The 22,701-nt window shown below is 33.2% G+C and overlaps 8 protein-coding genes across 8 annotated transcripts; 2 read left to right on the top strand and 6 right to left on the bottom strand.

Annotated features, from left to right (window-relative positions):
• Positions 1-272: 272 nt before the first annotated feature.
• EIN_171870 (kinectin, putative) lies at positions 273-3,068 on the bottom strand (the record flags this gene model as incomplete). Its single annotated transcript, XM_004183890.1, has 1 exon — positions 273-3,068. The coding sequence occupies one exon, from the start codon at positions 3,066-3,068 to the stop codon at positions 273-275; it is 2,796 nt and encodes a 931-aa protein (XP_004183938.1).
• Positions 3,069-4,504: 1,436 nt separating this feature from the next.
• EIN_171860 (twinfilin-1, putative) lies at positions 4,505-5,530 on the top strand (the record flags this gene model as incomplete). The annotated part of the gene is made up of 1 exon (XM_004183889.1): positions 4,505-5,530. One exon carries the CDS (start codon positions 4,505-4,507, stop codon positions 5,528-5,530), a length of 1,026 nt encoding a protein of 341 aa, XP_004183937.1.
• A 917-nt stretch (positions 5,531-6,447) lies between these two features.
• EIN_171850 (hypothetical protein) lies at positions 6,448-7,436 on the top strand (the record flags this gene model as incomplete). Its single annotated transcript, XM_004183888.1, has 2 exons — positions 6,448-6,477; positions 6,726-7,436. The coding sequence occupies 2 exons, from the start codon at positions 6,448-6,450 to the stop codon at positions 7,434-7,436; spliced, it is 741 nt and encodes a 246-aa protein (XP_004183936.1).
• A 252-nt stretch (positions 7,437-7,688) lies between these two features.
• Positions 7,689-12,035, bottom strand: EIN_171840 (protein serine/threonine kinase, putative; the record flags this gene model as incomplete). Its single annotated transcript, XM_004183887.1, has 1 exon — positions 7,689-12,035. One exon carries the CDS (start codon positions 12,033-12,035, stop codon positions 7,689-7,691), a length of 4,347 nt encoding a protein of 1,448 aa, XP_004183935.1.
• A 66-nt stretch (positions 12,036-12,101) lies between these two features.
• EIN_171830 (hypothetical protein) lies at positions 12,102-12,925 on the bottom strand (the record flags this gene model as incomplete). The annotated part of the gene is made up of 3 exons (XM_004183886.1): positions 12,102-12,490; positions 12,533-12,727; positions 12,775-12,925. 3 exons carry the CDS (start codon positions 12,923-12,925, stop codon positions 12,102-12,104), a joined length of 735 nt encoding a protein of 244 aa, XP_004183934.1.
• A 407-nt stretch (positions 12,926-13,332) lies between these two features.
• On the bottom strand, positions 13,333-13,995 carry EIN_171820 (hypothetical protein; the record flags this gene model as incomplete). Its single annotated transcript, XM_004183885.1, has 1 exon — positions 13,333-13,995. One exon carries the CDS (start codon positions 13,993-13,995, stop codon positions 13,333-13,335), a length of 663 nt encoding a protein of 220 aa, XP_004183933.1.
• A 198-nt stretch (positions 13,996-14,193) lies between these two features.
• On the bottom strand, positions 14,194-15,835 carry EIN_171810 (hypothetical protein; the record flags this gene model as incomplete). Its single annotated transcript, XM_004183884.1, has 2 exons — positions 14,194-14,885; positions 15,001-15,835. 2 exons carry the CDS (start codon positions 15,833-15,835, stop codon positions 14,194-14,196), a joined length of 1,527 nt encoding a protein of 508 aa, XP_004183932.1.
• A 1,959-nt stretch (positions 15,836-17,794) lies between these two features.
• On the bottom strand, positions 17,795-21,661 carry EIN_171800 (protein serine/threonine kinase, putative; the record flags this gene model as incomplete). The annotated part of the gene is made up of 1 exon (XM_004183883.1): positions 17,795-21,661. One exon carries the CDS (start codon positions 21,659-21,661, stop codon positions 17,795-17,797), a length of 3,867 nt encoding a protein of 1,288 aa, XP_004183931.1.
• Positions 21,662-22,701: the final 1,040 nt, after the last annotated feature.

The raw sequence follows: 22,701 nt of genomic DNA, 5'->3' as shown, positions 1-22,701 counted from the left end.
ATAATAATAATCAATACTTATTAAACCAAAGTTAAATAGTGAAATAAAAAGTATCAAAAAAAATATTGTGAATAACAATGAATTGAACAAATGTACAGTAAATAGTTTAATTTGAACAATCTTTCATTATGTAATTCTGTTGATCAATTTCTTTAAAATTTTTTAATTTGGTTATACAAAAATATTCAATGTTTTTGGTGATGATGCAACAAAAGAACACTTCAAAATGTCACATGAACCAACACAACAAAACCATTGAAACACGAAGACGTTCAGTTACATTTATTAATATCTTTGCATACCATATATGGGGTAGTTCCTCTTTCATACACTCGTTTCCCAACTTCTATAAGTGACTTATAGCACTCCAACTGATGTTTGGCCCTTCTACAGATCTTATCCATATTCTTCATCGTCATGATTCGACCAAATGCGTCATAAGCATGTTCCTTCACCGCAACCTTTGCTATTCTTTGACATAACTCGCATTTATCCTTTTCGTTGACTTCTTCGTCGACGTCTCTTGTCGCGACTTCGACCAATTTCGTGAATTTCGATATTTGGTCTTTCATCTCGAAGATGTCCGTCCCGATGCGTTCCAAGTCGTTTCGAACATCAAACAGTTTACTCCCAATTTCTCTCTTTTGCTCAACGGAATTCTTCGAGCTATTCAGTTGTGTGTCCAACTCACTTTGTCTCACAACAAGTTCCGCGCGATGGACTTCTTGTGCGTTAATAGTCGCTTCGAAGACGCCTCTAACCACTCCTACTGTTCTTAAGAGTGACGTCGCTGTCTTGCGTCGGACAAATTTGATTTTATTGATTTTCAACGTGAGGCGATTGACTAATTCGCGGAGTTCTTGTCGCTTCTTATCAATTTGTTCTTCAACGCCTTTGACGTCTTGTGCTTTGGACAATTTGTCTTCCAACTTTTTCGCTTCTGTGATTTGGGCCTCGATTTGGCGCACCCGTTTTCGAAGTAAAACGACTTTTTTGATACGTTTGACGCCACCTTGAAGAACAGTATTCAACTTTTTAATCCCTTCGTCCCGTTTTCGTTTAATTTGAATTTGTTTTTTCCGGTTATATCGATCACGTAATCGGAGTATTTTCATTTTTAACATTTTCTGTATTTCTTTAGCTCCTTCACCTTTCGTTTTGCGCAGTTGCTCATATCGGGCAGCTAATTTGGTTAACTTTTGTTTTAATTCATTTTGTTTCATTTGTGCTTCAATTTGTATCAGCTTGCGAACCTCTTTCACTTCAGCCTCTTCACGTTGGACGTCTTGTTCAATAAGTTTAATTTTCGCTTGAATTTTTTGAAGTTTCAGTTGCTTCTCGTTCCGCCGCCGGATGACTTGAGGTACAAGAACTTTGAGTTTTTCAGATTTTTTATAGTTCGTTTCCCTCATGGTAAACTCAGCAAGTTTCACTTTGAGCTTTTTTTCAAGGGCGAGATTGCGGCGTAAAACCCGCTTTTTAGCCTTTAAACTACGCATTATCATTTGTCTATACCTATGTGTCAATGAGGCGACTTTCCTCCGAACAGCAGCAATCTGTTGCCCCATTTTTCTGATCTTTCGCAATAACATTTTTCGTTTGCCTTTTTGTTTTTCAGAGATCACCTTCTTCTCTGCCATTCCTCGTAACCTCCTCATCATGACAAGTCTCTTCTCTGTTATATCGACTTTCTTCTTCAGTTGAGATATTCTTTCAGTGACCTTCTTTCTCTTTTCAGCAAAGTACATCGTTAATTTCAAATCAACCTTTTCCAATCTCGATCGCTGGATATTCAACTCGTCACTTAACGCCTTTAAAACTGCCTTCAATGGTTCTTTCTCTGAACTTTCAAGCTTCCCCAACAGGACATCTCTCTCCATTTTGTTATATTTTTGTTCAAGTCGTCTTACCTCGCCAATTAGCATGTGCTTTTCCTCTTTCAATTCTATAAACTGTCCTTTCGTAAATTTCAAATCTAAACTTCTCTTTTTCTGCGTGTAAATCCGATTGGCCCGATTGATTCGCCTTTGCAATCCACGTAGCGTCAACGTGTTCTTTCGAATTTTCTTTTTCATTCCGGTAATCTTCTTGTTGACGTCAAAAATTTGTTGTTTGATTTTATCTTTCTCCGTTGTGTTGACGTTTTTCTTCTGACTTTGTTTCAGTTTTTTTTTCAAAATTTTCTTTTGTATTGTGACGCGCCGTGCAAGACTTTTTTCTATTTGAAGTTTTTGTTTTATCTCATTCATACGATCTGTTAAAATTTCTTTGACTTCTTTAAACCGACTCTTTGCGGCTTGTCGAGTGTTCATCGCTTTTAACATGTCACTCATCATTCGAGAAGCTTTGCTTTCCTTCTTTTCGTACCACGCAATCTCATTTGAGACAGTGTGAGTACTTTGATGTTTTCCATTTTTCTTGATATTATTGAGTTCGTCTTGCTTTTTCAGTTTTTCTGATTTTTGTTTTTCGTACTTCTGAATCAATTTTTTTATTTTCTCGATTTGGGCGGTGTTTCTTTTGACACGAGTCGCGTGAAGGGCGTCAACATTTTTCAAAAATTTGTTTTGACGTCTGAGCATTGCTGTCAAGTGTTCTTGATTTTTGACAAAATGGCTTAAATTGCCTTGCATTTTCTTAATAATAAAATCATTTCTTTTCCATTGTAAAGCTATTTGGTTATAACGGGCTTCGGTTTTCACATATTTTTGGTCCGTTTTGGAATTTTTCAGTTGGTCGATCGTTTTTTTGAGATCCGTCTTTTGTTTTGCAAGTTCGTCCATCTTTTGAAGGCGACGATTCATATTCACTTTGATCTCTTCAATCTTCTTTTTTGTTGCAGTAAGCCGACGAGTCACTTTTTGTATACGAAGTTGAATTTGGTGCTTTATCTCAGGAAGGCGTTTGGTGATACGGTCTATATGACTTTGAAACCGGGGGATCACTTTTTTTTCAAGTTCTGTTTGAACCTTAGTAGTGTTAATTGAAACGGATGTTTCCAAGTTGTTTGCTACCGGTTGTGATAAAGCTTGGATTATACAAAACAACAGTAATGTGATATATAACATGGATTTAGTAGTCTTTTTTTTTAACAAAAAACTCTTTGTAATATGTTAGTTATTTATTTAAGTTATTATACTATATATTTTACTAAATAAAAATCAAAAATAGAAATAATTAACGCAATTATTTCATATTGGTCATCAAACTATTTTTATTATTAATATATATTAATTAAATAACTATATTATGTAATTAATAATGATATTTTGGTAATTATAATTGTGATTTCGTTATATAAAAAAGTGGTGAGTTTTTTAAAATCAATTAAATTTAAAATTTATTAATTATATATATATATATATTATATTATAATTATTATTGTTTAATCTAAAACATAGAGTGATAATTTATAATATTATTATTCATATAATTATAATATAAAAAATGAAAATGAATTACAAATTATAGTCGGGGGATAAAGGGGGTTAATTTGGGACAGAAGTAGTTAATTTGAGTAAAAAACTATAAAATATAATTTCTTTAATCATAAAAGTATTAGAAGGGTTTTTTCAATTAACTACTTTGAAAATAATAAAAGAAAACTATAACTTTCTATTTTTGATATTATTCAATCTTTGAAAACAATGGAAGAAGAAGAGAAAAGAACCCTTGATGAAACAACCACAAGCAATCAACATAAAAAAGCAATTCAAATACTAAAAATCAGTTTAAAAATTGTATTTCAATATATTCATGATATATTTGGTTAAAATGCCAGAGTTTAATGAATTAACAACGGTGTCAATCTTTTAAAGTGTCACAGAATCACTGAAAATCCATCATTTGTTGAAATCTTTCAATCTTTCGTTGTTGAACCATTCCCATAGAGAAAGGAAAAGAGAAAGACCATTTTAACATTAAAACAATTGGAATTGAAGAAGAGCAGAAAAGAAATGAAACAAAGGAAAAAACAAAGGAAAAATTCTTTAACAAAACAAGTTTCAAACAAACCATAAAAGTGCTGCGTTTTAGACTTCCACATTTTTCTAAGTGAACAAATTGAGGTGTTTTTGTTTATTTTTGAAATAGAAATTTATAATTATTCAATTTATAATCATTTAAAATAAAAAACGATAATTTATATTATTATTTTAATTTTATGTTTATTTTGACCTTTAAATAGATTTATTAAAAATTATAGTTTCGAAATTATATTTATCAAAATTAACTACCTTTGTCCCTTTTTAATGCCATTTATCCCCCGACTATATACAAATAAAATAACATGATAATAATAATAATAAAATCAAATTATTTGAACAAAAAACAATACAAACTCATTTCAACTAAATCACATTTATAGTAAATAATAACAAAAAAAACCAAAATAATTACAAGGAAAAACAATGGAATTGAAATTTTAAACTCGTAAAAACTTTATCGTTCTCGAGTTTCAAACGACGATGAACTTAAAAAAAAACGTTGAAACTTTAAAAAGCGAATGTCACACAGTAGTGGAATAAGTATATCAAAAGCCTTAATAGACGGTTTCAAGACTTTAAACGAAGGGCATGGCCGTTTTATTAAAGCTTCCATTGAAGAAGATCAAATAGTACCGAAGTATACCGAGCAGGGTACTTCTGATTTTGAAGGGGACTTAGACTTAGTTTTGAATCAGTTAGTCGATGCCGAGCCGTGTTACATTTTATTTAGAACTGAAGAGAAGGATGATTTATCAAATGGGTACAAATGGCTTCTTTTGTCCTATATCCCCGACAAGTCAAAAGTTCGTATGAAGATGTTATATTCCTCCACAAAAGCCATTTTCCGTCAGACATTAGGAGGGAATGTCTTTTCCAGTGAAATCCATGGCACCGTCAAAGCTGATTTTGGGAAGAGTGGGTATGAGGCTTATTTAAAACATGAAGCCGCAGCACCTCCTTTGACTGAACAGGAAGAAGAACGTGAAAAAGAAATAGAATTAGGTACAGCGGGATATACAGTATCTACTGGGATGGCTACAGTCACTGCGTCGAATGGAGTAGCTTTTCCCGTTGAAGATGCTGTGACAGAAGCCGTCAAAAAGATGTGTGACAGTGGGAACAACTTTGTAGAGATTGGGATTGATATCGACAACGAAAAAATTGTTCTTCGCAATGAAACACAAGCAACAATTGAAGACGTCGAGAAGTTAATATCTAAAGAACTCCCTTCTTTCATATTCTTTAGATGGGACCATACTCATGAAGATAAGGAATTCAAATCTATCATCTATATCTTCTCATGCCCAGACGGAAGTCATGGAACTAAAAGCGCGCCAGTTAGACAAAGAATGTTATACTCAACGTCTAAAGGAGCTGTCGAAAACGTGTTGACTCAAAATAACGCAGAAGTCACATTAAAGGTCGAAATCAACTCACCAGACGATTTTAAGGTCGATGAAATCAAAGACAAAATTCACCCACCACCAGTGGAAGAGAAAAAAATGTTCGCGAAACCAAAACCAAAGTTCGCAAGAAAGAAATAATTTTTAGTGACTTTTTTAAGTCTGTTTTTTTAACATCTTCGGGTGTTGTGGAGAACTCAGACATTATGTTGTTTAGAGAGTGTCCTGTTGAGAGATTTATAGTTTTTATTTGTTCACTTTTTTATTCTTTTGTAAATCATTGTTTACGTGTAAATTGAAATTTTTTTAATTTCAAATTTGAAATTAAAAAAATTTATTTTGTTATTGTTTGAGTTCAATTGATAAGTTGGAGGGGCAGACCTTTCCCACCCTCACCCCGTTTACCAAAATAAAATATTTGCCGCGAGTGTTTTTTGAAGGAAGTCTATTTTTCAGCCACTGTTTGTGCGTCCCCATGTCACCCACTTTCCCTGTCAGTACTGTGTGGCCATGGATGTGGTTCCCCCCGCTTGCGGGGGGGTCAGGGGGGATCCGCGCCAAGGGAGGACTTGGAAAGTGGGTGAAACGGTGCACAAACAGACTGTTTGAGTGCGTTTTTATGAGCCTTCTTTTCAATGCTCCGTCTCACTCGGTTTCCACTAACTCGAGGTGAATTTTCAGCATTTTTTGAATTCGGGAACCAGACCTAATATTATCCAAAACGCCCATTTACTATAATTATAATTATAAAATTATAAAATATAGTAAATTGATTCTATATTTAGACGGGGTGAGGGTGGGAAAGGTCTGCCCCATAAGTTGGATTATTTTATGTAAAAATATATTTTATTTTTACATTAATTATTAAATAATTTTTTAATGAAAAAGTGCACTAACCGGGACTCGAACCCGGATCTCCACCTTGGGAGGGTGAAATTCTGCCCTTAGACCATTAGTGCTTTCTTGATACTCATATTGAAATTGACTTGTATTGAGGTTAGATATTAAACTGTTATTTAAAATTTATAAATTATTATAAATATCAAAAAAAATTTGAGATGATGCGTCAAAGTTTCCAACGCAATGTGGTCTTCTGATTATGACAAATTGTGAAATGGTGAGATGTGTCAAAAGTAATTGAAATGTAATTATTGTGGAGAACACAAATGGCCAATCACACACATGTAACAATTAAAACCAAAAGTTACACAAAACTACTCAAAGAAGTTGTATGATATTGATAACCATATGAATACTATATTATCTATTTACAATTAAAATGCAATTCATCTTTTCAAAAATACGATGACATTCTGGACACGTGAAGTGGAATGAGTCATCGTACTCTGTGTCAGTGACACCTCACCCACTCTATAAACAGCCAACTGAAAGCAAAGACAAACATTTCATGTGTGAGAAAGAGTGTCCAGCAAAGAAGGTGTATGAAGACTTTCTGAGAATTGTGCCAAAAGTGCAAGTTGGCGAAGAAGCGCCAGAGATCAAAGCGCAGTGCCTTTGTCCGTGTGGTGCAATCAAGGACTTTGACATGTCTGAGTACAAGGGCAAGTTCATTGTGTTGTTGTTCTACCCACTCGACTGGACTTTTGTCTGCCCAACAGAGATGATGGGATACTCCAAACTTGCAGAGGAGATGAATGATGTCCAGTTTGTTGGCATCTCAGTCGACTCCGTCTTCTGCCACAAGGCGTGGACTGAGGCACCAAAGGAGCACGGCGGTGTTGGAAAGCTTTCGTTCCCACTTGTTTCTGATATCAAGAAGTGCATCAGCATGAGATACAACATGTACAATGCGGCTGACGGCATTGCACGACGTGGGTATGTCATTGTCGACACAAAGGGGATTGTCAGATACATGCAAGTCAACGACAACGGAATTGGAAGAAACACAGACGAGACAAAGAGAATCATCGAAGCAATCAAGTTCTCGGACGAACATGGCGATGTCTGCCCACTCAACTGGAAACCAGGAAAAGACACAATGAAACCAACACCAGAAGGCGTTGCTGCTTATCTCACAAAACACTAATTGACTTGATTCTTCACATTGAAGTCTTTACACACCCACAAGTCAATTTCAATTTAAATATCAAGAAAGCACTAATGGTCTAAGGGCAGAATTTCACCCTCCCAAGGTGGAGATCCGGGTTCGAGTCCCGGTTAGTGCACTTTTTCATTAATTCAAAATCTTTTCAAATAGTTTTTAATTACAAATATAGTAAATATAGTTAGAAACCAATAGATAACTCACAAAAATTTACACTTTTTAAAATAACATATTTCAATTAAATTTTGTCAGTTTTTCAAAAGTTGACACTACATCCCCGATTTGTGGTCGATCATTTGGGTCTTGTTTCCAGCACATTTTTATTAACTGTCCAATGTTTTGATTAATTCCTCTTATTTCTGGTCTTTTTTGTGAAGACACAAACATTGCAATATCCCAAGGGAATCTAAAGTCTTCGTTTGGAAAAGCGTCTGTACAACTAAAACATTCCAACATAGTAATTGCAAACGAATAGACATCTGCAGACGCTTTATAATGTTCTCGATTTAAAATTTCAGGCGCCATGTATTTTGGAGTGCCTATACCTTTAGTGAAAGTCATGTTAGTCATCAACATGTTCAAATTTCTTGAAGATCCGAAGTCAGTCAATTTGCCAAATATTTTTTCGTTCAAATCAAGTGACACAATAAGAATGTTGTCTGGCTTAATATCTCTGTGTAATATCCCATTTGTATGTAAATATTGTATCCCTTTTGCAGCATCATGGCATATCCTCATTCTTTGTTGTTCACATGTAATTTCTGTATTCTTCTTGTCAATCAAGTCTTGGAGACTACCATGTTTAGCAAATTCAGTCACCATACATCGCTTATTTGGTATAAAGACTGCGCCATAGAAATGAACGATATAATCACACCGGAATTTGTCTAACATCGATACTTCACGACTAAATTCTTCAATTGCACTTGCACTTTCACTTAATCGAATGTTTTTCATCTTTTTAATGGCAACTTCATTACCTCTGAATTCACCCAAATACACTACACCAAATGAACCTTGGCCTAAAATACGGTTCTCTTTCAACTCATCATAGTCAAGTCGTGTTGTTAGAAGCGTTTCCGTCTCTATTGGGATATCAATACTCTTTTCAGAGCTTGTTCGTAAATTAATGAAAATTATAGTCACCTTAGTTTTTATTTTACAACTACACTTTGGATTGATTTTGACTTCAAATTCACATGCTTTGTCTGTTGATAAAACCACCAGTTTTGGAGAGATTTCCAATGAAAATTTTTCACTCTCTGCACAACTTAACTGGAGTTTGATTTTGTGCTTCCCATAATTTCCAACACAAATTAATTCTGTTGTCGTTTCATCTACTCCAATAAACTCGTCCAGGTCATTAAATTCAAGCCGTGTTTTGGTCACACCAAGAGGACTGTCTGGGATTTTCACAAAGCTGTAATTTGTCTTAGACATATTTATTTTCTTTACATGTTCTTTTTTGTTTCTTCTTAATACAACGAAAAGAAGAACAAGTGCGATGGTTATAAATACAATAAAGAAGAAGCAAATACCGACGACAATCCCAACAATTATTTCAATTGTCAGAAGTGATTTACAATTGAAACCTTTTAAGTAAAACCCTCTTTCGCATTTTATACACCTCCCGAAAGAAGCATGTGCACAATTTTGTACTGTATAAAGTGGGTTACACACACCTTGTAAAAGAATCAAATCATCTTTACAAATTTCACAAGTCTTGATGTTAGCACATTGAATGCATTTACTGTCGCATTGAATGCAACGAGTGCCCGATGGAAAATACCCTTCATCACATTTATCACATTGTTTCTCGCCACCATGATAACAATGTTCAATTGAAGAAGTGTTCAAACATGTAAATCCAACTTGATAGAAGTGGGTTTCGCATGAGACACAACGACTATTTGAACCGACACAATTGGAACATCCCTCGTTACACTGAATACATTTTCTTTCACTTCCAATTATAAAACCCTTTTCACATGATACACAGATGGCACCATCAATTGCTCTCTCTTTGCAGTTGTCTTTTGCATCATTTTTGTCGCACTTACCACCTTTTGTTGAATACCCCGGAGCGCATTTCAAGCAAATTGCTTCATCTGAACATTTGTTACAATTCGAAGAACATGGTTTACATGTTAAATCAACAAGATAATACGATTTTAAACAACGAAGACACCCATTTTCATTTTCTTTTTCACAATTTGGATTTAATATTTTGTTGTTAACTTTTTCAGTCTTTAATTTTTGATATACAAACGTTGAGAGAGATTTTGAAATTGATTCTGGCATTTTACATGTTCCATCAATTAAAACAAAATCTTTGTTACATCGGTTGCATTTTTCAATTGCTTTGCATATTTGACAATTTTCAGAACATTTCACACATTTCTTTGAAGCATCTTCAACAAAATATCCATTTTCACAGAGTATACATAAGCCGAAACTTGTTTTGATACATTTTTCATCTTTGATACACATACCATTCAGAAGTGTTAAGCTGTCATCACAAAGTAAACACTTGTCCTTATAACATTGTTTGCAATTTTCAGAACAACCAACACAAGTCGCATTTTCAAGATAAAATTTCTCCTTGCACTTCACACATGATTGTTGAGTTGTTTGTTTACAATTATCTACTGTAGTACAAACTCCATCTTTTAAGATGTAATTGGCTTCACACACAATGATTACCTGACCTTGTGTTTCGGCATTATAATGGCACTTTTTCGCGTTTCCAGTGCATGGAATACACTTTACATTTTCTTGATTCTTTTCATTTCTATAATAGCCATCAATACACTCTTTACAACTTGAATATTCATAAACAGCACAATTGTATTCTACACCAATTTCTTCACATTTTTTGGTTATTGGATTTACTTTTAACCCGCTTTGACACTGAAGACATCCATTTTCTTCACAAATTTCACAACCTTCTTCTTTACATTGTTCGCACTTCCCAGTTGCTGCTATTTTTATTGTTGATTTACAAGTGGTGCATCCAATAATAGGTGAATCATAAACACACAACTTTGTGTCAAAATGGTTACATTTGTTATTTCGAATTGAAAATCCATTCTTACATTGTTCACATTTTGTGTAATCTCTCAAACAACTCAAACATCCAGATTCACATTGTACACATTGTCCTTGTGGATTGAGACCATACCCCCTTTTGCAAATATTACATTTGTCATTTGAATTAAAAGCTTCTTCACATTCAGTCTTATAAAGACTTGTTTCCCAACAATAATTATCTGAAAGGAAAAATCCTTTTTGACATCTTCTTTCAGTATTAGGTGTAATACAATTACCCATTTCCACGTGGCACTGATGGCACTTAGAATCACCATAAAAAACACCATAACCAATTTTACAATTTGAACACTTTGAGTTTTGACACCTGATACACAATTCATCACTCACACAACTTTTTACGCAAATTCCATTTTCTAAATAGTTTCCTTTTTCACATTCAATGCACAAATTTGAATTAGTGGAGCATTTTATACATTTGGGAATCGAACACATTTCACACTTTCCTTCAACAAAAACATATCCATCATCACAATCCATACAACCCCATTTTGATGGGTCACACAATTCACAATGTGGAAATGATAGTCTGCAATCAGCACAAAACTGTTCAAAGGGGGAGCCTCCATTGTTACACTTACCTTCAATGGTAGGAACACAATTGTTGTTGTCGTTAGTACACTTTTCACAACGAGAAAGTGTGTTTTGCCCAAATCCTGGTTGGCAGACTTTACATTTAAAATCTTCTTGACTACATTCATAACAATTTTGTAAAGAATTTTTGCAGTCTAAACATTGTGTTTTATCATCTGAAGGAACAAATGGAGCTGTACATTCTAAACAGGAAAAATCTTCGCGATTACCCAAAAAACAATTTGGAATTGCAATTGAAGATAAAACGCATCTATTATCAACTAAGATGTACCCCTTGTCACAAAAGAAGCAATTCGAATTGAAAGTAGAACATTCACTACAATTGGGACTTGCATCTTTACATTGAACGCATTTGTTGTTGTGAAGAGAATAACCATTTTTGCAGGTAAGACAACGACTACTTGATTCACTACACATTTCGCAGTTATTATAAACCGTTTCACACCTTTCACATGAAGATGTTGTTGTTGGAGTATAACCCGTTGAACATATGTGACACGTTTCTTTGTCACATTTAAGACAATTGGCACATTTTACACATCTCCCAGCATTCAAATAAAAACCATTTTGACATTGTAAGCATTCATTTTGGCAATGAATACAACCTTCTTGTTTTTCACATTTTTCACACATTGAGCTTGTCAAAAGAAACCCTTCTTTGCAACTCGTACAAGTTAATCCATCAGAACAATACTCACAATTATCATTACACTTTAAACATATTTTTGACCCAAGTGTTTGAGTTGTCATATAATATCCAAGTTGACAAGACGAACATATCATATTCGTGGAGTCACATAAGCTACAACCATCCGGACATTTTGTACAATCGTTATATGGGTCTACATACCCAACCGCACAGTTTCTTGGTCGGTTCATATTGCTGCATGTATCAACACCTTCATTTTGATAAATTAAAGGACACTCTATTTGTTAATTATTTATTTATACATTATCACGTTGTTCTTTTAAAAACAAACTCGAACATTGCCCACTTTTTGTCAACGTGTAATATCTCTTACATTCTGTACATACAGATGAACTTAGACATTTCGTACAACCTTCATTTGTTGAATCACATTGAACACACATGTTCATGTTATTCAAAAAGTATCCTTCTTTACATGACGTACATTTATTTTCTGTTGTGCATTCTTTACATTCATTTGGACATGGTTGACATATTCCATCAAATTGAAAAGTGCCAATTTGACATTCCGTGTTACATGAAAATTCCGAACAACTATAACAAAGGTTATTGATATTTTGGAACCCTCTTGCACAAATGTCACATGTATCACTTTTACTGCATTGAGCGCAACCAGGGACACATTCTTATTATTAATTTTATTTTTTTTCTTTTTCAATTAACAAACGATAACACTTTCCATTTTCTAAGAAATACCCCTCTTTACATAAAATACAAAAATTGAGTGAAGTACACGTTTTACAGTAAGGAAGACATTCTTTGCAAGTTTGAGTTGTTTGACCTTCATTCAACAAATAATATCCAACTTCACAGTTATTACAATACTCCTCTGTTTTACAACTCAAACAACCACGTTTGCAGCCTATTATTTAGTCGTGTTAATTTAATAATAAATAAATAATAACAAACGATAACAATTGTCCCAATTTGAATCTTTATGGCATTCTGAACAACATTTTTGGCAATTTCCAACTGAACTGCAGTCAATACACTCGTCGTAATCACAGCTCCCAGAAAAAACTAATCGTGTTATTGATGCAATCAATAACAACAAAAACATTTTATTATTTGAGTTTCAGAAAACGAATAAAAACTTCAAACACAATCTTAAATGAACAATAAACAAAGTACGTTTTTGACAAATAAAAACCAATTTGATGCTAAAGCATTCAAATTTTTTCATACTGGCGAAACTCGGAATATTTTAAATTAATATTTTTTGTTTGTTGGTATTAAAACTAAATTAACTTCACTTTTTGGTATTAAAAAGTAATATTTGTCGGTTACTATGTTTTAAATTCATTTAATAATAGTTTAGTGTAAACATGTCAATTATTTAAAAATAAAACGAACTCCCCTTTTTGTTTTCTTTGTTTTATAACCTCTTGTTTCTTGTTTTCAAAACAGTTTTTTGTTTTTAATAAAAAATGAATGATCAATATGATGTTAAAAGAAACTAAAAATGATTTATAGTTTGTGTAATTCGTCAACAGAAACTTTACAACGAACAGCTTTTCCGGGGATAGCGTCTTGATACAAAAAGGTTTTTGGCTTTTTCTCTTCTGCATCACTGAAAATCGAAGAAATAGCCTTCTGAACTTCATCAAAATTGCCAGCAGCAGCAAACCTCGAATCACTTTGAAAATCAACAACAAGTGAGTTTGTTGCAAGTAAATGGTGTTTAATAGACTCAAGTGCATTATTCATTAGTGTTTTTGTTTTAGAAGAAATACCTTCTTGTTTTTCGATTAATTTGGATAACTTCTCTTTGTAGAGTAAAACATTTTCATAATCTTTTCTAAGTGTTGAAGAATACAATATGTTAAGACTTGTCATATATAAACTCACACTCACATCGTCCGTTGGGTTGTTACTATAGCATCCATTTAAAAATTGAACAATTTCCGTCTCGTAATATCTTATTTTGTGAAACATATTAAGCAAAGCAAAATCAAAAAGATTTGGTCTTTTCTTCATTTCCTTCTCAACTAAGGACATACCCACAACAAACTTCCTTTGTTTTACAAGGTGTTTGAATATCTTATGTCTCAATCGATCATTATCATCTTCTGTTGGTGCTCCAAATACATTAGCAACCATCAAACATACAACAAAAAGTGTCGACAACATGATATTTAAGTTCAATAAGAAGAAGTCAATGACCTTCACAAATTTGTCGAAAAAATGATACTTTATACCTTCCCAAAATTGCATTATTTTCACATTAACAGGTAAACAATTCTTCTTAATAATTCCATTGTCACAACTTTTAAAAATATCACAGAGTATGGTGGTTGAAAACAAACCCAAAAGTAAACAACAATTTCACTATACGACAATGCACGAGTCTTCCTTTTTTAGTAATCCATTCACATCACTTCTTATATTCTCTTTATTTTTAACAACTACTTTCGCTATTGGAAATATCACAATTTCACTTAACGGTTTTGTATTCAACATATATACAGTTTCAAGAGCATCGCACCTCTCAAATGCAGAATCTTCTACCTGCTTCACTCCATCAGGAATTTTGATACTTTTAAGCTCTTCACATAGTTTAAACGCGCACTTATGAATCACTTCAAGTTGTTTTGGTAATTTCACGCTCTCCAATTTCACGCACCCCCAAAAGGCATTTACCCCAATCGATGTCACTTGTTCCGGTATTTCTATTTCTTCCAGTTCTTGACAACACGAGAACATTTCGTCAGACACCTCCTTCAATTTGTTTGGCAATTTCACCTTAGTCAGTAGTCTCAGATTCTTGAGTGCGCCAATCTCAAAGTGGATGATGTCCATCTCAAAGACGACCTCTTTCAAATCAGAGCACTCATGAAAATTGAACGAATCGATGATCTGCACTGTCGAAGGTATAACCAAAGTCGTCAATTTGTATGGATTCTGCCAACTTGCCTTTGATAATCCAAACACTTCAATTCGCTTCACGTTACTTGGTATATCATCCTCAACATTAAAATATGAAGAGTCGTCTGCAGTCAATTCCAAGTCTCTGAATATGCCTTTGTTTCACAAGTCGAGTAAAACGGAGTGGGAGTCTGATACTAAAATCGAAAGAATCAATGGTATTCACTAGACTCAGAGATGTACACAACTGAAATACATTCACTCCCAAACGCTGTATTTTGCTAGGAATATTGATCTCTCTCAATCGCGCACAATGAGCAAAACAGTCGTCTCCAATCTCACACACTCCCTCTGGAATTTGTATTCTCTCAAGTGAACGACAATTGTCAAACGCTTGCTTCCCAAACGAAGTCACGTGAATGGGAATAGTAACACTCGAAAGCTGTGAACACGAATTAAAACAGCTCGATGGAATGGATTTCAGTTCACTCGACAGGACGACACTTTTGAGTAAGTCACACGACTGAAAACAAGAAACTCCAATGGAATTCACTGAGTCGGGTATCATGACTGACTGCACTTCACGACATAACAAAAACGCGTTCTTGTCGAGTTGAGTGATGTGTGTGGGAATGGTAACGTCAGAAAGCGTGTTAAATGTGTACCACTTCTGTCCTATGACTCGGACACTCGAAGGAAGTTTGTGGAGGATTTCGCGGTTCAATGAGACGCCGCCGCGCTTCACTTTAAAAACGAAATTTGGTATTTGTTCAAGAGTCTTGTGAAGCGATAAAGTGAAAACAACTCGTTTGTAATGCTTGGCGTCCATCTTTGGATTGCATTCGTCGTATTCGACCGGGTACCAAATGACCGTTTCGTGAGGAGAAGGTTGAATAATTGTGTTGGGACGGGGGGTATAAATATATTCACTCTCCATTTTTGAAAAGAGTTTTTTGGAAATTGTGGTAAGAGGAATTGGGTTGTAGTGGAACATAGAAGGGATTTCTTGAAACTTCTTACATACAGAAACTAAGTTGATAAAGTCGTTCTCGTTCTGCAAGAACTTGGAACAAATCATTGCAGAGTACCGATCAAGTTTTTTCATGTGAGTTTTATTAGATTGTCTTTGGAAATTATTCGAAGAGTTAATAATTGTAGTTTTGATTTTTTTAAACCAAAATAACAAAGCGCACATCCATTTTTGATTCAATTTTGTTGCAAAAAGATGTGACTTTATATTCAAATCTTTTGAATATTTCAACAATCATCATACTTATATAAGTAGTGATGATCAACTTTAATCGACTTTTTTGTATATTAGTTGTAAATTACTCTTACAAAAAGTAAAAGTATATTACATATAATTGTGATCGGTATATCTTATTTTTGAAAGTAATACATCAAATAGTTCTAATAATGATACTTAATTAAAAAATACTTTAACAAATTATAAAATTACTTTTAAAATTGATTTGTTCCATACATTTTGTTATTTTTATTTTTTATTCAATATACTATAAATAATTAATATAAACTTTCTTCCTCCAACTTTGTCCTAATTATTAGATATCAATAACTAAAATGTATCGTATCGGGAAATTTATCATAACGTCAAAATTTCATTGTTTCAGTTTTTTACCGTTTTATGTGTTTTTACCAAATTCCCGTTTTTTAGATGGTTTGTTATGTATTATTTTGAAAAGGAACAACGTTTGGAAAAAACTGACTTGAATTGATTTTTTTTTCATTTTGGTTTTATTCCACAAATAGTGATTTATTTCCTGAAAAAAACTTTGACTTAAGCTTCCCATCATTAAAAGACAAATTATGTTTTTTAGGAAAAGTACAATCAAATGTGATTGCTTTACTTCCAAATTGCTTTTGGAAGTAAAGAAATATAAAAATTCATATATAAACAACTTTTTTCAACTTTATAACCAAAAGGAAATGAATTACGAAGTCATTTATGTTATATATATGATTGTTTCACTTGTCTTATATTCATTGGTTGTTGATTTTGAAGAAAATAGTGACATAAACCATGCTATTTTAAAAAGGTTGGTTATTGTTGGACATGAAAGGCTCTACTTCAGTTGTATGGATAAAGAAAATTGGGAATTATTTTTCAATGTTATTTTTTCAAAAGATATGGTAAATTCAATATTTAATTCAATAAAAGACTTAGTACAATGGCCTGTTGATGCCTTTTGGTGGGTTATATCAATGAGATATATGTTTGTTGATGCGTATCATGAAATGATAGCGCAGGCAACATGTCTCCTGTATTATGTTTGTGTAGGTATACCAAAGCCATCATATCATGAACCCGAAGAGAAAAAGCCAAAGCCATTGGTTTATAAGTATCTCAAAGAATTAAATCCATTACCACAAGAAATACATTGGGTTCATGATGAGAAACCAAAGAAAGAAAAAGTTAAATATGTAGAGGTGGAAGATCCTGATGTTAAAAAAATCATAGAATCACTAAAAGAAAAACAAAGGATCAAAGAGATGTTTGATAAAGCAATGTTAGATAATCAAGCAATGTTATCTTCGTTTCTTTATGGATCAGATTGAAAATTCAGACGAGGAGGAAAATGGACAAAAACACCTGTGCAACGAAACATTGGATAATGGAAAACTCCAAGAATATACTTCCTAAGACTTAGGATAGGTCGAAGATTCATATGCAGATGAATCCGAAACCCAACTAAGTCGAAGGGGCTTGACGAAATGAATCCAATCGAAGACTGCTTGAGATGCAGCTCAAGCACTGCTAAGGGATAGGTTGGGTGAAAGGTTCCGAAAGGCTGTCCTGTATATTCCACTTTTCATTATTCTCATTAGATCATTTCAATGTTACGTTATACACAAGAAATATGTACAATATACTCCTCGTCTTTTGTTTTTAAATTACCGCTTTAAAAAATGGTTTATTTTTAAATTAATTATAATTTAATTGTTATAATAAAGAATAATAATAAAAGTATAATATAGAGTAAACAGTGTTATAATATGTTTATAGTTCTTTTTACAATAAAACAATTCAAATATAGAAAAACTATCAATAACACACGAACAATTGATTGAGGCCATCAACAATTTCTTCCATTGTTATCCGGTCTTTGGGATCTTGAGGCCACATACTCTTGATTAACTCAAACATTTCAGTTGTCATTTCAACAGTCTTGGAAAGACGCTTTTTGGAGGTCACGAACTCTGCAATACTCCACGGGAACTTAAACTCTGAAATAGGATATGCATTACACCAGCCTAAACACTCATAGACTGTTATTGCAAACGAATAGACATCAGCCGGCTTTTTATATTTCTTTTTGTCGAGTATTTCAGGAGCCATATAAACAGGAGTGCCTATACCTTTAGTGAAAGTCATGTTAGTCATCAACATGTTAATGTTTCTTGAAGATCCGAAGTCAGTCAATTTGCCATTTACTGCGATGTTATTATCGAGTGACACAATAAGAATGTTGTCTGGCTTAATATCTCTGTGTAATATCCCATTGGTATGTAAATATTGTATCCCTTTTGCAGCATCTAAACAAAACTTTATCCGCATTTTCATATCAACTTCTGTTATCTTTTTCTTCTTTTTAAGATCACTTAAAGAACCGTACGGAGCAAATTCAGTCACCATACAAATCTTTGTTGGTATAAAGACTGCGCCATAGAAATGAACGATGTAATCACACCGGAATTTGTCTAACATCAATACTTCATTCTCAAACTCACTGTTTGTCTCAGAAGTCTCATTCCCTTGCTTCATCATCTTTATGGCTACAACGTTGTTTCTATAAGTCCCCATGAAAACTATGCCAAAGCCACCTTCACCAATTTGTTTCTCTTCATTCAACTCGTTTGGATCAAGGCGGGTTGATAGAACTGTTTCTGCTTGAATAGAAATTGTGTTGAGTGTCTCTTCTCCACTTTTAACATCTTGTGAAACTATAATTATAGTTCCTTTAATTGTAGAAGTGTAATTTGGAGTGATGTTCAGTTGAAACTCACAAGCCTCCCCTTTCTTGAGCAGCACTATGGCAGGAAAAACTCGGAGAGAGTATTTTTCTTCAGACTCTTTAATACTGAACTGCACCTTCATGAGTTTTGTTGAAATATTTCCAACACATATTGGTTGGGAAGTCTCTTGGCAGATTGGAATCTCTTCTTTATCGCGATTAAAATCGACTTCGGTGAGATTCACAACTATCCCATTTTTTAATGTGTTGAATTGTATATTGGATGTCTCGATTTTAAAGATGTTAAAGTCTTTTTGAATCTTTTTGAGGTGAATTGCCTTTACAACATGAACGGTGAAGTAATAGAGAAGTATACAGATAATTACAATAAAAAATAACACGACTATTACTATTAAGGTGATGACCCACCACTCCGCTTTCTTTAAACAATAAGTACCTTCACTACTTGGAGAATACCAAAAAGAACATTTTGAACATTTGGAATCACCAATTTGAAGACACTTTTGAACATTAGAAAGTGAGTTACATGTACTGTCAACTAAAATAAAACCATCTAAACATTTGGTGCACTCTAAAGCAGAATAACATTCTGTACAACAGGAGTTACACGATTTGCACTGATTGTTTTTGTAAGTGTAAAACCCCAACGCACACTTGGAACACCCACTTTGGGTAACTTCAACTCCACAACCTATGAGAGAAGACATCATGAGACATTCATTGTCACTTGACATGTAATAAGCTGAACTGCACGTCAAACATCTTTCTGCATTGTTACAAGTGGAACAACTTTCAGAACAATTTTTGCAATCCAGATCGCTTCTGTAATACCCGTCTTCACATTCATAACATCCATTACCTGTTAAAGAAAATGTTTTGCACTTCCCTTGTAATTCAGAATTTGATTTACACGTGTTTTCGTCGATATAAGTGCCCGAAGGACAAGAAAGGCATTGAGTCGATATGGACGAACATGTCAGACATGAGGAATCGCACAACTCGCATTTGTTCTTGTCGTTTGAATACATTTTGTCAATGCATCGAATGCACCCATATGAATTCTGAACACTACACTCTTTGTTTTGTTCTGAAGTACACATCCCATTATTTAATATGTAACTTTCTTTACATTCAACACATAGTCCATTTTCTATTTGTTTACAATTGGATATCTCAGTGACACACCTCCCATTCACATCACTTGATTTGTAGATATCTTGTCCGCATGTCTTTAGAACACATTTGTTGTGTGGAAACATCTCATAACCATTTGCACATTGTAAACACGTTGTTTGAGTACATTGTATACAATTCTCTGGGCATAAAGTGCAAGAAGTCCCATTTATATAATACTGGGAAGAACATGATAATACAGAAGATACTGTATGATCCTTTATTGTGTTATCTACTTCTTCACACTTGCCATTTCTATTTATGTACATCGAGTTTGGTTCACATATTTGGCATTCTGATACAGTACTTCCCGTCACCAAACAATTGTTTGTGATATTAACACATTTCCCATCAAGCAAAGACTTTCCTTCTTTACACTTCAAACAAACATTCTTTTCTGCAAAAATACAGAAAGCATCTTCTTCACAATTTCCATCGTTTAATAGATATCCATCTACACACTGAACACATTCCCCAGATGTTGAAGTGCTCTCGACACTCATACACTTTTTGCATTTTAAATCAGTGCATGGAGAACACAGCCGTAGTGTCAAATCAAATTTTCCTTCGTAACACTCTTTGAGCCGGTTACACTGAAACACATTATTAGTCACTTGACCAATATAACACACTGTTGTACCAAATATAAACCCATTTTTACTTGCTATAAATACACTCTTGGATACTGAAGTGACATTTACTGCAACTTCCGAGTCTACATTAATATCCAAGACAACATCATCGACATCGTCTAAGAGTATGTTATATCCAGCAACACTTAATACATTACTCACACTCTTTAAGTGATGTCTCGATTTTTTATTCGAACTTTTTGCACTGAAAATGGACTCAATAACAACTTGTGAAGTCTTTGGAACGACATACCACTCGTCTTCACTCGAAGGACAGTACTCTTCTATAAAATTACCTTGTTTTATTATTTTACCATATAAATGGCAGTAAACCGTCTTTGAAGTTCCATATCTCACAAGCTTCCCATCTTCAAGTAAAGTGGTTCCAACAATTTGTTGAGTAAATCCGTTTCTGACATAAGCCAAATTAAATTCCAAACTGCTCTTAATTTCAAGTGAATTTAATGTTAGTGTGTCAGTAAAGAAGATTGGAGTGTCTTTTATTGTTCTTGTTGAATTGATTATACACCCAACATCCAGTGTAGTTATATTTATAATAAAATAATTAGTCCCAGTAGTATATAGAGTGGAGTTTGTTTTACAGAGAAAAGTGGTAGCTTCCACTGCTTGAACCATATCGCTTCCATTCATTGTTATTGCGATGTTATTATACACAGAAAAGTCTGTAACTTTGATTAATGCGTTGTTACTGATTGCCAAAGTACTGTAGTCATACAATTGAAACCCTTTTAAAACAATTAATGAGGAATTATCTTCTAAATTTATGTTTCCATAGTAATTAGAAGTCACAGTTTCCGTTGTTATAGTCGAGTTGTCGTTCATATAAAAATAAGAAGTGTCTCTAAAGTAACTATTTAATGCATTAATGGTACTCTCCCCACTCATATACATTTTGCCTTTGTTCGTGACGTAAAGCCCTCCAGTTGGGGTCAAAACACTGTTTGATACAACACGAATAATTCCAGTGTCTCTCACTGAAATATCACCATTGATTGAGCACACACCTTCCCATGTTACATCTGCGTTTGTGACTGTGCTTTGCGAAGGACAATCTTCCTTTAATATACCACTTGAAACAACGAAAATAAGAAAGATAAGCAGCACATTCATAACAGTAAAAATTAAAATTACTAAATATACTTTTTTTAATAATTAAATTCGAAAGAACAAAACGTTGTTGATTTGCAAGTATAACTAATTCATTATTATTAGGGTATTGATTGAAAAGACAGAGAAGTACGGAGCCACATTCCGGGTAATAAACTTAACAGTTATTTTTTGGTTTATCTTTGTGGTATTAAATTAAGAGTTGAAAAAGAAGAAAAAATTGTGTCATATTTTACGAAAAATAAAAATAAATGATATAGTTACTAATGGCAACGTTAAATTCTGACGAAATAAAAATGGCACTTTAAACACGAAAATATCGGGTTTGGTATCTAATTCTTTATATATAATTTTTGTCGTTAAAAAATAATTTGAATTTAAAAAATGAATTTTTATTTAAATTTAAAAAAAAAAACTATCATAAATAAAAAATTGTTTGCCATTTTATCTATCAAAAATAAATGATTTTTATTATTATTAAAAATGCTAATTCTTTTTTGATATTAATAAATTGTTAAGTTGTTATTTACTCAAGGGTAACAAATTAAAAAATAATTTATCTTTTTAAAATTTATAACATTTAAAACTTTGTAAAATCAACGAAATTTTCAAAAATGTTTGCCACAATGTTAATGACAATTTTTTATTTACAATATAATAATTATAGTTCTTTTAATAAAATAAATTATTAAATTTTTCATTATTGAACTATAAATAACTTTAAAATATTCATTAAAAATTCAAGTTCGCAATTCATGGTAAGTAATAATCACTTATGCCGAAAATGTATTAAATTATATTATTATGACTTTATTCAAAAACCATATTTATTAATATATGATACCATAATAATTTAATATAAATTTATGAAATATTAAAATATGGATTATGGTTTAAATAATTAACAACTATATATGTATGATATAATTACAGTCTGTCTTTTAACGTTATCTGGTCTCAAACGTTATCTGGTGCCTTTTGGATCATAAAAATGGGAATAATTCGGGAAGCAGTCCCAAAAACCCATCCCAATTGTTTCGGGT

The sequence above is a fragment of the Entamoeba invadens genome, assembly GCF_000330505.1.
Source record: "Entamoeba invadens IP1 unplaced genomic scaffold scaff_1105074725591, whole genome shotgun sequence".
In the NCBI taxonomy this organism is placed as follows: domain Eukaryota; phylum Evosea; order Mastigamoebida; family Endamoebidae; genus Entamoeba; species Entamoeba invadens.
The sequence above is the reverse complement of the archived record's forward strand: the minus strand, read 5'-3'. Positions and strand labels throughout refer to the sequence as shown.